Consider the following 13,513-nt stretch of genomic DNA (forward strand, 5'->3'; position numbering starts at 1 on the left):
CTTCCCTTTCGCCCATGGAACAAATGTCCGCTTTAAAGGGGAATATCGACAGCGCCGCCAACTCCAAACAGGGCAATAACGTTCTATTTTCATATCCTTTACCCCTGTTCGCTGCTCCGCGATTCCGCGTTTCGCGGATCGCTTTGTCGAAGAGAAACAGACAGAACAGAGACTCATGTTCGAAATTGAGACGGGACATGCGATTTTCCAAATGGCGCCGAATGGCAACCTTCGGAAAGGACGTTGCTTCTTCCTGAACATTTTTGTCGATTGTGGTGAGGCATCGGAAGGGTTGTGTAAACGAAACTGTTGTGCAAACGAAACTGTTGCGTTTGAACATATTTAATTTGTGATAACGCGTGTGTCTGGATTTTCAACCTGTGAATCACGCACGATTTGCGAAGATATTTCTTGAATAATTAAGACGATGCTGAACTCACGATATTGGCGTGATTTTTCCATTATATTTTAGATCGATTGAGAAAGTCGTGATATCTTTCGACTAACTTAGATCTTCATATTTAGAATTCATAAGGGTTGGCCTCGAATCGGAGCTCTCTTTTTTATTCCATAAAAAGTGCATCAAAAAAACGTCGGGAAATAACCTACGTAAGTTCAAGCAATATCTCAACTCTTTTAACGCATCAAACGGTTTATGATCGAGTGCTTTCAAGTTTTTATTACAGCTAAGGATGGATAATTGAAAAGTTCCATTACGCTGCTATGAGACGTAAAGTACCTACATCTCGAGAGATTGCTATAGTTCTCGACATTATCAGCGACAGAACAAAAGATATTGAAATCGTTTAAAAAATAAGTTTATCTTTCCCAGTATACCACTAAAATACTGATACACTTAAAAACTGAAAATACAAGCTTTTATGGAAACGGTCACTTAATTCTCAGAGAAAGAGATTTATATAAAAGAAATTCCCACAATGGCTTATTTCGTCGTCGAACGAGAAAACGAAAGACGCGCCATTAAACGAAGTTATATCGGATCCCCGAACAATGGGTGACATTTATTTTAATGTGAACGAACACTTGCCATGTGCGTTAAGCCGTGATACACGGGTTGCCCGTGTAATTTTTGTCCAATTACCGGTCAACAATGAAGCCAGCGGGAACGCGTCTATTATAAAAACGCCCTATATCACCGGATCTGAACGGGCGATCATATTTTACTTCCGTAACGTTAGCTGCAAATGCATTTGTAAAGCGACGCATGTAACCAGCTAACACCGGCTAATAACCGATATAAGGGAGTGCTCGTAAAAAAGCTCGTCAACTCCCATGCACTTCTAGCTTTCTAAAATTATTTCGAAAATTGGTCGTGTGATTCGAAGCTCTGTAGTAGCGAGATTTACATAGTGCCAAGAGTTTTTCTTGTATTATGAGAATAGTTTGTTGCAATTCTGTCGTATCATCAGCTTGCCTCTTTTTTTACTTTTTTTTCTTTAAAATATTTAAAGTAAAGTATGCTGTAAAATCTTAAGTTATTAAAATCTCAATCTTAAAGTATTATAAAACCTTAATTGCGTCTATTCGCGAGAATAAAAAGAAAAAATAAATTTGTAAAAGTTATTCAGTTCTGTTTCTGTAGTTTCGTAGTTTCGAGCACCTCGGGTAGTTTCTTACAGTTACCATCACATAAGTAATTTAAGACAGATTTTATTCGATCACAGACACAACTCGAATTCTTAATTTTATTAAATCACCCGCCTATTTTACATTTTATCATTTCATGATAATACCTTACACGATTTTCTACAAAGTTTCCACCATTTTCACAGAATCTCCATTCCACATAAATTCAGCGTCTAATTAAGGGTTCCTTTGAGTGGAACATTTTCCTAACACCGACCATCCTTTTATCTAAGAACCTGGGTAACTTTATCGACGAGTCCATTAACAGAGCAAACACGAAACCCATTTTTCTTACTGCCGCGTGTCCCAAAATTATTATTTTAATTAAAAAGTTTTTCGGCGCGTTAAATTGCTCATCACATCCCATTGAAAAGTTCCATCTTTTTAGAGAACGTAAAGATAGAAAAAATAGCGAACCTAGTGGTTCATAAAATCGACTTGTGTATTGTAAAAATTTTGGCATTTTAATGGAAAATTGGATGAAAATTTCATTACAACAAACTAGAATTCGTAGAAATAAATAGCAAATATGTGTTGATTCGGTTAAAAGAAATATAATGTTAGTAATATAATAATCCATAAAACATGCGGAATGAAATAACGATATGAAAAGAGAAAGTTTCACTTCCTTCATCGACTCTGGAAACGTTCGAGAACTCAGAAACAGTTTCTATTCGCATTTACCGAGTCATTGTATCTTCAAGTCACGAGTAGCAGCCCTTGCGTATTTCGCAGGGTAAGAATTTCGCTGTGATTAATGGTAACGAAAATTCAACTTGGTTCGAGCGACAGTAGCGATATTACTCACGTCATAGTTCGCAAACTCCGGCCCTCGGTAAATACAGATTGGGCGATTTTCTTTCGCTAGATTCCCGACGACAGCTGCGTCCAAGATTTCTCTACGAAGCCGCTCAGATTTCTTCTCACACCGGCAAAATTTCTGGAACGGTTTACCGGTTCCAACTTCCTTTCGACGTGGAACCAAAAATATTTTTCAGATTATGAGACAGCCTGTCCAACGATTTTCTATTATTAGGCCGTCTTTTCAATCTCTTCGTACTTCTCCTAAGTTTAACTAACGATAAAGGTTCCGCTGAATGATCTTGAAATTTAAAAATGTGAAATTAGATATTGAAATATCGTGTGTGAACCTATCTCCACAATCTCCACAAAGATTAAAGCGAAGCAGAAATGTATTTTCAACATCATTCTACGTACCTCAAACTAGTTTGCTATGTAATTTCTACCATTATTGAGATAGTTATCATAACGGGACACCGGTTCTTGCATGCGCGCTTCATAAAATGGTGCCGCTAAAGAAGGTACCTAGCGCGAACGTAACTTCCGAAATTTCATACGGTTCCAGACATAATTTCGTGGAGAAGTGACCGTAAAATTTGTGGGAAATGAATGAAAAGTAACGAAGTTGTGTCACGTGTTTGGTATTTAGCAAGTTACTATCACGCTGGTTGTCACTTTAGGTGGCATCAATGTACGAAGCGCGCAAAAACGAACGTTAATACAAGTATCTCAATAAAAGTAAAGAATTACAATACATAGCAAAGAAATTTAAGGTATGTATAATGCAATGAACATAAATTACTATAGATTCGGAAATAAATTTTGTGCTTTTCGTTAATAGCCAATCGGAAATTTCTGGACTACGCCACGTAATAACAACGATAAACCTATGACCATTACGTAACACTACTGCAAACAAGCCTCAATTATCAGCAAACAAGATGCTAACGCACATTCCCTGTTCGACCTCCTCGACGACGTTAATCCACGATATCCCGCGAATGATCGCAAATTATCCGCGAATGAAGCCTGGTTCTCGGATCGACCAATCCGCATTGTCGCACGGCCAGAGAACCGCCTCGTGGGCTAATCAACGACAGCTTCATCTCCTTGTAAATTACTCGCAACCCTAATTTATCGCGGTGACCCACCAACATCCGGGGGATCAGATGTTTATCCACTCACGTGTTCTGATAAAATCTCCAGACCCCTAATAACCCCTGACCCTAATTTAACATTCGAACCATGTTAGGCGAGGCCAAGCTCTCACGCGAGTATGGTTTCGGCTTGGGTTTAGCTTTTCTCTCCAGCGAAGACGAAACAGTTGATCCTACTTATAGGTCGGAACTTTGAAAGACTTATTCAACCCCGTTTATCTTCTAGATTCTAGTGGAATGGGATTACACGGGACAAATGTGAAAATTCTGATGAGTCGAGATAACGTTGAACGCGTATAATAAATTGGTGAATGGTGCAGAATTTACGAATTCTTTGTGTGTTTTTTCGTTCCTTCGATCATCGAGTTTCTATCGATGAATGCATGAACTTCGCGTGATTGTGAATTTCCCTTCCTCTCTTTTCACGAATACGTAAAATTTACAAAATTCTCTGCGAATTTGTCCCTTGTTCTTCTAATCATTTAAGAGAAATGAATTTTCATGTATTCGCGTATTTTACGTATTTTCCTCGCCCTACTGTCTAATTCGAACTTATTTCATTGTACTCGTTACATGTTTTAATTCATTGTTTGAAATATATTCGACAGAGAATGATTTCAATGGGTGTGGAATTTGTGAAAATCGGCGTGAATTCCCTTTTTGTTTTTATAGTAAGCAATGTATTTGTTTCGTTGTAGTCGTTACATGCTTCGATAAAATTGGAAAAGAACAAATTCCAATTGGTGTGGAATTTTCCAAATGCATTGTGAATTCTCTTTGTTTCCTTTTTGTAGAGTTTCATAGCAGATATAATTGCATTTTATTTCACCACACCCACTGTATGTTTCGAAATTTTCGATACACACTCCTCTCTCATTCGCAACTTTTCAGATTACTAAACCATTGACTTCCAACGTTGCGCTAACGCAACATTTCACTCGCAATTTTTGTCAGCAAATTCACGGTATTGAACTTTGCCATTTCAGGTTGCAATAACAAAAGTAAGTTTCAAACATTTCCGTAGTATTTTTTTATTATTATTTTTTCTTCCACCTAGATTGCACAATGTCTTGAAATTTGAAGAAATTGAAATATTTATAACATTAGGATAAATCAATCTTTTTTAAATAATGGAAATAATCTTTTTCTTTTTTCGTAGATCTGCGTGCAATGTCTAGTATCGTAATGTTCATATTTCGGCAAAATAGTATATATGTAATTGTATTTACGTTTATCAATAACGTTGCGTCTGCGAAACTATGGGATTAGTAGATAAAGTTCGAAATATAGAGGAAAATGTGAGTGGGCAATCGAATATTTTCTGACAATTTCTTTTCGTTATATTAAAATTAAATTACTTCATACACTAAAACTTTAAAGATTCTTTACCATTGGCACTATTCGCGAGAGCTGCGTTGGAAATTGCCATTTGAAAGCCACTTCAACTATGAAAAATAAAGAGAGGAGTTCATTCGACTTTGCTTTCGAAAGGCAAACTGAAGTTCCGGTGGTGAAGTGAAACGACTATTCCATTGTGAATGTGATCACAAAAAATAGCACTATAGAATATTTAGCACAGGCTAGAAAAGAAAAGAAAACTGCCTCTGTACCACAGCCTTGTGTAACTTTCGAGTATAATCAAAATATGGGACACTTTATGATGTAAAAAGTGGTGATGGTCTCTGTTTATAAATTTGGTTAAGCGCGTTATTATAAATTCATGGAAAGTACATGAACTCGCACATACTAAAAAGATGTCGTAGCTAGAGTTTCCATCATATTTAGCTACGACCTTAAGGACATTCTGAGGATCTTCAAATTGGAAATGAACAATCTAACTTAAAAATTAGTGAAAAGGAAAGAACAAATTATGGCTGTCCTACAAAAAATGCTTTATCCATAAAAATACGTTATGCTCGTACAGGGAATGCTACAACAGTTGGTACTTGAGCAAAAAGAAGATGTAAATCGTGCAGAAGTATAGCTATTTATAAATGCCGAAACTATAATACGCATCTCCACGCAAAATGTTTGGAACAGTTCCGATCTTCAAACTAATAGTAGGAATATATACCTTAAAAGGCGAAAGCTGCATAAACGTAAAGTTTCGTTACACAAAAACTAGCGATTCGAAATTTATTTTGATAGCATTTATATTATTTCTTGTACATTTGTATAAATAATAAATAGCTATATGTATAAAACTTGCCTTATCTCACTAATTGGTCTTCAATGGGCTAATAAACAAATCCACCATGTAGTAGAAACAAATTACTATATGTGTATTACGCAATGTGGAGAATTTATTACTAACAACCGAACATTTAATTTTAAACTGCATTTTACCTTCTACAGATTTTTACCTCATATTTCTACGAAGAAAACTATGTGCCTCACTCTACACAATCCACCAGAAAATTCGTAACATTTTTCATTCTTCTGTAGACTTCTTTGCCTTGTGTAAATCTGACTCACAGATGGCAAAATTCTCCGAGTAACTTCGCTCGCAGACTTACCATTGTGCGCGGAGCTTTGTTTATACCAACTTTATATCAGTACTTTTTTCGTGACCCTAAAATTAGGGATGATGAAGTTGAGAGTTTCTGTAACAGGTGTGCATAATGAATGCGGGTGCAACTTTCGAAAAACTCATTCTATCTGGTCCATGAAAAGCAGTGAAAAGAGAAACCCATGACAAAAATTTGAACAACTTGACTCTGTTCTTTTTTTCCTTTATATTAAATGCTCCATGTGTCCTATATCCCTTGTATTCTAGAAATTTCAAGAAAAATATAGCGGCAAAATTCATGGAGATATTGGGTTTGATCGATCGATAACGATTCGCGCGTGAGAAGAGTTTCTTGACAGAGAAAAGCTAGAAAGAAGAATCGAAGAGATTGAAATAAATGTGACTACTTACTCGGCTTGCTACGATGCGTCTTCCGTGGCACAGCCGCTGGCAGCGCCAGAGCTATTAGAACGATAATCCACAGCCACCTCATAATTTCCGATTACGATCTGCAACATACCAAGCAACACCTTATTCAAGAGCAAAGATCGTTAATAGCTTTGAAGTTTGAAAGAAGCTTGTATCTTTTCTGGCAGACTAATGGTAGTTTCATGAAAATTTTTCAAACTTAATATTTAATATTATAATAATATTAATTCAATATTATTTTATGGAAATTTATAGACTGGCTCGAGTGAAGCATTCGATACACTTCGATATTTGTCATCGTGTAATTTCTACATCGATACCTTGTATCTGTTTGCGCGCTTTAATAGTAATGGCTAACAGCATGTAAATTAACTGCTCAAAAACTTACAAAAATTACATCGCTATATATTTATTCACAATGCATGAACTAAATAGTAGACCTTCTAATTAAATTACACGTAATCTCTTCCGTTTTTGACGAAGGAAATTTATTCGCGAAATTGAACAAATCGTTCAAAGAAATTTATTTGACAAATTATAAAACTAAATTGTACTTCTTTCCAATTTATATCTCTAAATAGTACTTTGAATTTTCTCGGAGCTTTCGTTTCAAGTCGGTTGTATCACCGCGAGTGAGCTTATATTTTCGCAGGCGGCGAAGTGTTCATTAAAGAAAGCCTCTTACCGGGCTTCTTATCTCCGCCCTTTTCGCGACGAAACGACACGGGCCTTGCTCGTATGCGCTTCAAATAGCCGAGCGTACGTGCGCGAAAACGGAATGACGTGCAGAATGAAGAGCGAGGCAGTCGGCCAGAAAAGAGCAGAAAATGAAAATAAGTGATCCAAAGACGACGCGACGTCAGGATAGAGAAAAGGGATTTACACGCGAGATTCTTTTACCTGTTTCCCTGTGTGATATCTTCTTTCAATGATCCCGTATATTTTACGTAAATAACCGTAAATAAGCTGGAACAAAGTACATTTCATTTCGACTCTCTAGAACGAAGCTACGTGACCCAAAAGTTAAACTGTATCTATCTACTTTCTGTATTTAAAGAAGTTCTACGATTGTCTTCTTTTTAAAAGAAACCTGTTGTATAATATATCATCTTGTATAAAATTGAAGATCTCAGGAAAAAGATACGATAAATACATTTTTATCGAGTTTCAAATCTTCAACGGAGCAATTCGACGTCCACGACTCTCATAATACCAGAGAAAAAGATGGAAGATGAGTTCTATGATTGCAAATTTTATCTTCTGCTTGTTGCAAAAAAAAGACGATTTTAATACTCGCCCCAAACAACGGCGAAAATTTTCAAATGCTAACGTGACAATAAAAGTGAAAAAGAGAAGATTCTATCAACATCGGGAAATAAAATTTCACTTGCTACTCGTGTTAAAATCTACATTGATCGCGGTGAATCGGCCGTGTAGCCGAGCTTTTCACGGGCGAACGCGCTTCTCATTAATCACGATTCTCCGCATCAGCGGGAAATTTCATTATTTCTCCGGAGGCGAACGCGTCCAATGCTGTGACAGCGTCGATGTCTGCCACACTGTATCAAACGCACAAACGAAGACAGATTGTGTTGCCACTCGTCAAAATCGCCCAGAGCGCGAACACCGGCCAAAATCGAGGATTAACGCTGGCCTTTTTTTTTGTTTTGCGCGAGCGAACAGCTCGACTACCTACCCGGAAAATCAGTCATCAGGTTATGAGCATCGAGCTGTGTCGACGGGACGCTCGTGGTCAGTAGCGTTGAACGAGTTGTTAACTGAATTTGGTTAATGGATTAAAAACGTAATGCCGAAGCTCTCTTAAAATTTATTAATCTAGTACAAGTCTTTATTACCATAAAACACTTTTTTTTTTTGGAAAATTTTGTTCGTAATTTTGTACTTCAAACATATACAATGTCTATAAAAAGTACATCGTTGTATTTATCATAATATTTACATACTAGATAATTAATTCCGGATATATTCATAGCATTTAATAATACTTCCACGTAACTACCAACAATTCGATACGATAAAAAATGAAATGTATAATCTGGTAAAAAATGTTTCTCATTTATATCGTATTTATTTAAAAAATTGCTGATTTCTAATTTATCCGAGATCCGAACAAATGAAACGTGTTGAGTTTCAGAAATTCTTGATCGTCAGAGAGATCACTCTTTCCATCAAACCAAATCCTCTCAGTTATCATACCCATATCTCCATTATTCCCGCGTCCCTGAAACCAGCCGCTGGTATCAAACTCTTTATCCGTGCTTTACATTCACCTGTCCCAATACACCTATATAACGATATCTCGAACATTATACGCCCGTTTATTCAGCAAACTGGCGTAGAAATCGTGCATACCGAAGGAACGAAAAAAAAAGAGGTTGAAATTCTGCCAAATACCAAGCGCTTAAGGTATCGTTACATATTCGGGGCAACTATCGATGTAGGGAATCGAGTCGATACCTGAGCAAATGGTTCATGAGTCCGTATCGTGTCTCGATTTCAGGCCCGAGTGATCAGAAAGCCGATAGAAAAAGGCGAAAAAGGGCGAGGAGTAAGAGCCGCGTATCTGCTCTATATCTTAAACCACTTTGCATTTGCTCTATACGGGGTACCATCGTCTTTCCGGATGGCTGAAAAGGGTGAATTCCGCCGGAGAAAATGAAAACGGAAGGTATAAAAGCGTCTGCACACGGTCCATAGAACGGGGGCGCTAGAGAACGAAAAATATCTTTGACGTTCGATCTTGAGGACTTTGCGCCTGGTGACATTGTTGCAGATACTCCACTATCTTAGATGCGCGCACGCGAGAGACTGGTGACTTAGTAAAAGAGATGTTAATGTGGTGGTTTATGACGTAGACGTAAGAGCAGAATAAAGTTAAATTCAGTAAAACAGAATTTAAGATTAAGTTCTAAATTATATCATAGACATATCATAGGCGTGAGAGGAAGATATAGTTAGATTCGAATTAGAATACCGAGTGGTCTTTCGAGAGGAGAAATTTCACAATAACAGAAATCGTGGTGCAACGTTCCAACGATCAACGTCATTAGCACGTGTTAAAATCTAAAAGGAGTGTTAAAGTTTCAAAAATCCAACGATCTATTTCCTTATTTACTTTTCGCAACGTGTGAAAAGTGATTATTATTTCAAAACAAGTTGGAGTTCTAACGACTACTTTCGAAGGTTTCGGTGAGTAAGAAGCAGAAGTTTTAGAGTTGGGAACTCTATCTGTCTTCCTATGCGAAATTGGAAGATTAGAGGACCCGTGGTTGTATAGTTTTGAATTAGAGAGAGAGTTACGGAGTTCAAGATTGCAAGGTTCGGAGTTTTAGGGTTTTGGTTTATAGAGTTTCGAGTTGTAAATTCGGAAGTATAGAATAGAAGATGTAAATTTATCGTAGATGAAGGACATTAATTTCAGAGAACACTAATATTCTTTTCTTACCATGTTTTATCTGTTTCTTAATCGGAATTTTTTCCGTTTTATTTATATTTATTCTTAATATCGACACATTTGTAGTATCGAATTAACTATAATTGTTAGTGCTTGAAAAGACAAGTTATTGTTATTCGTATCATTATTATAAGCGCCTACATTCAATATTTTGAAAATGAATTATTTAATAAGCAAAATTTTCAAGAACATTAATTGATGAAAATTAAACAGTCGAATAAAATATAAGACAATTGTAAAGTACGTTGGCTTGATATTATTCATAAACAATCATCGTGTGTTTTACATTAAACTAATCATACATAACGATGTAATTGATAGTGAAAATTAATATAGTTGATAATGAAATTAATATGTAAATGATAATAATAGAGGGAGCAAAGTGAATAAGATTTATTGAACGCTACACGAATACGTGATGTATCTGCTTCATTTTATCAGAGAAACTAGATGTTGCGTCATATCGAATTTCAGTAGTAAAGCTAGGATACGCTCAGCCACGTCTGACCATAACTAATGTTAACTACTAAAACTATTATAACGTATCGTCGTATTATAACGTTTAAGTTTGGATTGGATAAGAAATAAATTTTTATGTAAGAGGTTAACGAAAAGTAAGTATATATAACAATTGTACATTTTCGTTAACATTTTTTGGAAAATTTAAAATATGTTGAAAAATAATTTTTGGAATAATCTTTATTTAATCAGTTACTAATACATTGTTATTCAAGCTATTGCTTAACAATCTTTTTATTGCTTAAAACTCTTTATCGATAATTTTATTTAGCTGAATGTTTAAGATATATTTTAACGATTAAGTAAACTCCTAATTATAAAGTATATTATAAACTTAATTATTGCCTTTACTTTATTAAACGTACAAATTTAAATGTTTCAATATGAAAATTTGCGCAATATTTATTTGTTTATTTATCATTCGATACATGAAACGTGTGACACGTATAGATTGCAACAAAACCGTTTAGTGTGACGAGTTATTGATCATTAAAATATTTGCGAAACACCGTGTTGACATGCTTCAATAATGCAACAACGCATAAACCAATCATATACGTTAATAATGAAACGTCCAGGTCGTAGAAGTTGTAAACGTCGATCAACAAGTATTTATCTTCACTAATTAATGAGCTTCAAATCTCTAGATTCAAACCTCCGATCGAAGCAAACATTTGTAACTAAGCGATCATGCTCTGATTATACCATATGTAGCTACGTTATGTAAGTTGTGTTAACCATTATTTAAATCAAACTTAATTAAAAATAGGTAAAATTAAATCATTTCATAATTAAATAAAAAATGATTAAAATATAGTTTCCAAGTATTCAAGCGTGCTTACCTCCGTGTTATTCGTATTAAGAAAAATCAACCTAATTTAGCTGGTAACGAGAAAGACTTTCAATTTTGACAGTTACAGCGGAATGGTCAAACGACACGAGTCGGTAGCAACATATACACGATAGGGTACGTTGCTGGTCGTTATCAGCAGAATTCCAGCATCATTTGCGAAATTAAATGCAAACATTCACGAACTCTACACAGAAATTTTGAGCGAGCGGTATTTTGCTCGTTTTTGTTCGGCAAGCTGTAGATGGATTCTGTGTGCGATATGAGTGCTTGAATTTATTACTACTTAAGCAAATTGTAAAATTATACGTTTCTTCCAGCTAGAAACACATAAATATCTCGTAAACAACTTTTATACTGATGCAATATTATAACTGGTAATATAACTTAACAAATACAGCTAAATAGAGATCTAGTTTTTTCTGCAATTAACTTGCGAAAGAAGAGCAAAACAAAGCTCTAATTTATTACGAAAAGAAATTCTACGAATACAAATGTATAATTTCAACATTCGGAACTGGTAAATAGATTGGGCATGAGAATAAATCTATCCTAATTTGAGGAATTTCAATCACCTTCCTATCTAGAATCATTCCTCATAAAACTTCACAGAACTTCAGAATTTCAACGAATTTACATATTCCCAACGTGTATAAGTTACCAGTGATCCACGATACGTTTTCATTAAGTGGAGAGAAATGCCCTTTACCTCGATATCGAACTAAAGCGAAAAAAAAGGTTGAACTGAAACGAAGTTACTGTAATTGTCGAGTTTCTGTAATCGAGTATAGCAATGAAACTTTTCGACCCAGTTTTAACCTATCCAAGGTCTTAAATTTAACAGCACATTCGAAGAGTTAGAAAGAGCCATCAAACCAAGGTAATGACATTCTGAACGAACAGAGGCACTAGCTTACCCTTTAACTATACATATTATAGAACATCTGTACTAAAACTTAAATTTAAATAATATCAAAGCAATTTCACCCTGAAGCAATCGCAATCTTTAACAGCTGTTTTAAAGTCTATTACGTATTTTAAATTTTTTGCACATTATTTGAAACATTAATTTTAACAACGAATCCGCCGGTTTAATCCTTATGCGCATGTAGTTAAACCGCGGTTATCAATCAATCACTTAACAAGTAACAGTCAGAACAGTAAGTTTCTAACAGCCAAGCCAGTCCGTTGTTTAATCAATCAGGATCGGCATTACTAAGAAACAATCAGACTTCGACGTTAAACCATTAAATCCATGTTTCTCGTAATAAATTGGTTTCAGCTGCAAACAATTTCTAGATTGGCTGATTACTTCAGATTAGGGCGAAACTATGCCCATTCATCGCCAATTTCTTTAAATGTAAAAGGGAATCTCATATTCATTGATAACTCACTGTAACGAGGTAATCGAAACAGTCCGTTCATCTCGTATCGCCCTTTTAACAGAGAACATTGAGAAGATGTAGGAAAAAAGGAGAGATACTCCGTCTGGAGAGGAAGACGAGTTGAAGGAGTAGAAGGAAAATCCCTGAGGAAATCCGGCTTCGTCAAAGAAACCCGGTAACATCTATTAAGACCTTTGTCGCATGACTCGCATTTTTATAACCGAATCGACGTGGTTGAAACCCGATTTCATCCCCCGTTGGCTTTTGTCAGACAAAGGGATTGAGATTGCTCGACGATGCACATTATAACAATATTCGTGTACCGTAGAGATTCTAAGGAAAGATACGAATTCTAAGGAATGATCTTTGTCATTGAGGAACTTTATAAAATGGTCGATTTTACAAATACCTAAAATCGCTCTATCAATTCTTCTTTCTTTCGACCAATCGTAAAATTACAAGTATTCGTCAATATACCTGCATATTTTCGAAAGTTGCTTAATCGTGAAAGAGCTTAATCTTTGTCCATCCTTATAACTCTGAGTACGTTTTCAACTTAACGTATAAAAGGAAAAAATTGCTCCCCAATTCTCAAGAAAGTCGAAGCGAAAGAGAAGAAAGATGTCTGAGAGAAGTACGAGCGAAACCGGCCATAAGACTCAGAGTTAACGAGGAATAACGAAAGAGACCAAGACGCAGGTTTCCCCTCGAGTGTACCCGGAAATCGGAGCATCGGAACTT

The 13,513-nt window shown here is 35.8% G+C and overlaps 1 protein-coding gene across 1 annotated transcript in view; it reads right to left on the reverse strand.

The window, feature by feature from the left end:
• Nucleotides 1-13,513, reverse strand: part of LOC117210659 (cysteine-rich secretory protein 2-like) — an 87,858-nt gene that overhangs the window by 23,165 nt on the left and 51,180 nt on the right. Inside the window, exon 3 of the mRNA XM_033453875.1 lies at nt 6,526-6,623. Coding sequence (XP_033309766.1) covers nt 6,526-6,607 — 82 coding nt within the window. The 5' untranslated portion in view covers nt 6,608-6,623. The remainder of the gene's footprint in view (nt 1-6,525; nt 6,624-13,513) is intronic.

The sequence above is a fragment of the Bombus bifarius genome, unplaced genomic scaffold, assembly GCF_011952205.1.
Source record: "Bombus bifarius isolate JDL3187 unplaced genomic scaffold, Bbif_JDL3187 scf7180000008208, whole genome shotgun sequence".
In the NCBI taxonomy this organism is placed as follows: domain Eukaryota; kingdom Metazoa; phylum Arthropoda; class Insecta; order Hymenoptera; family Apidae; genus Bombus; species Bombus bifarius.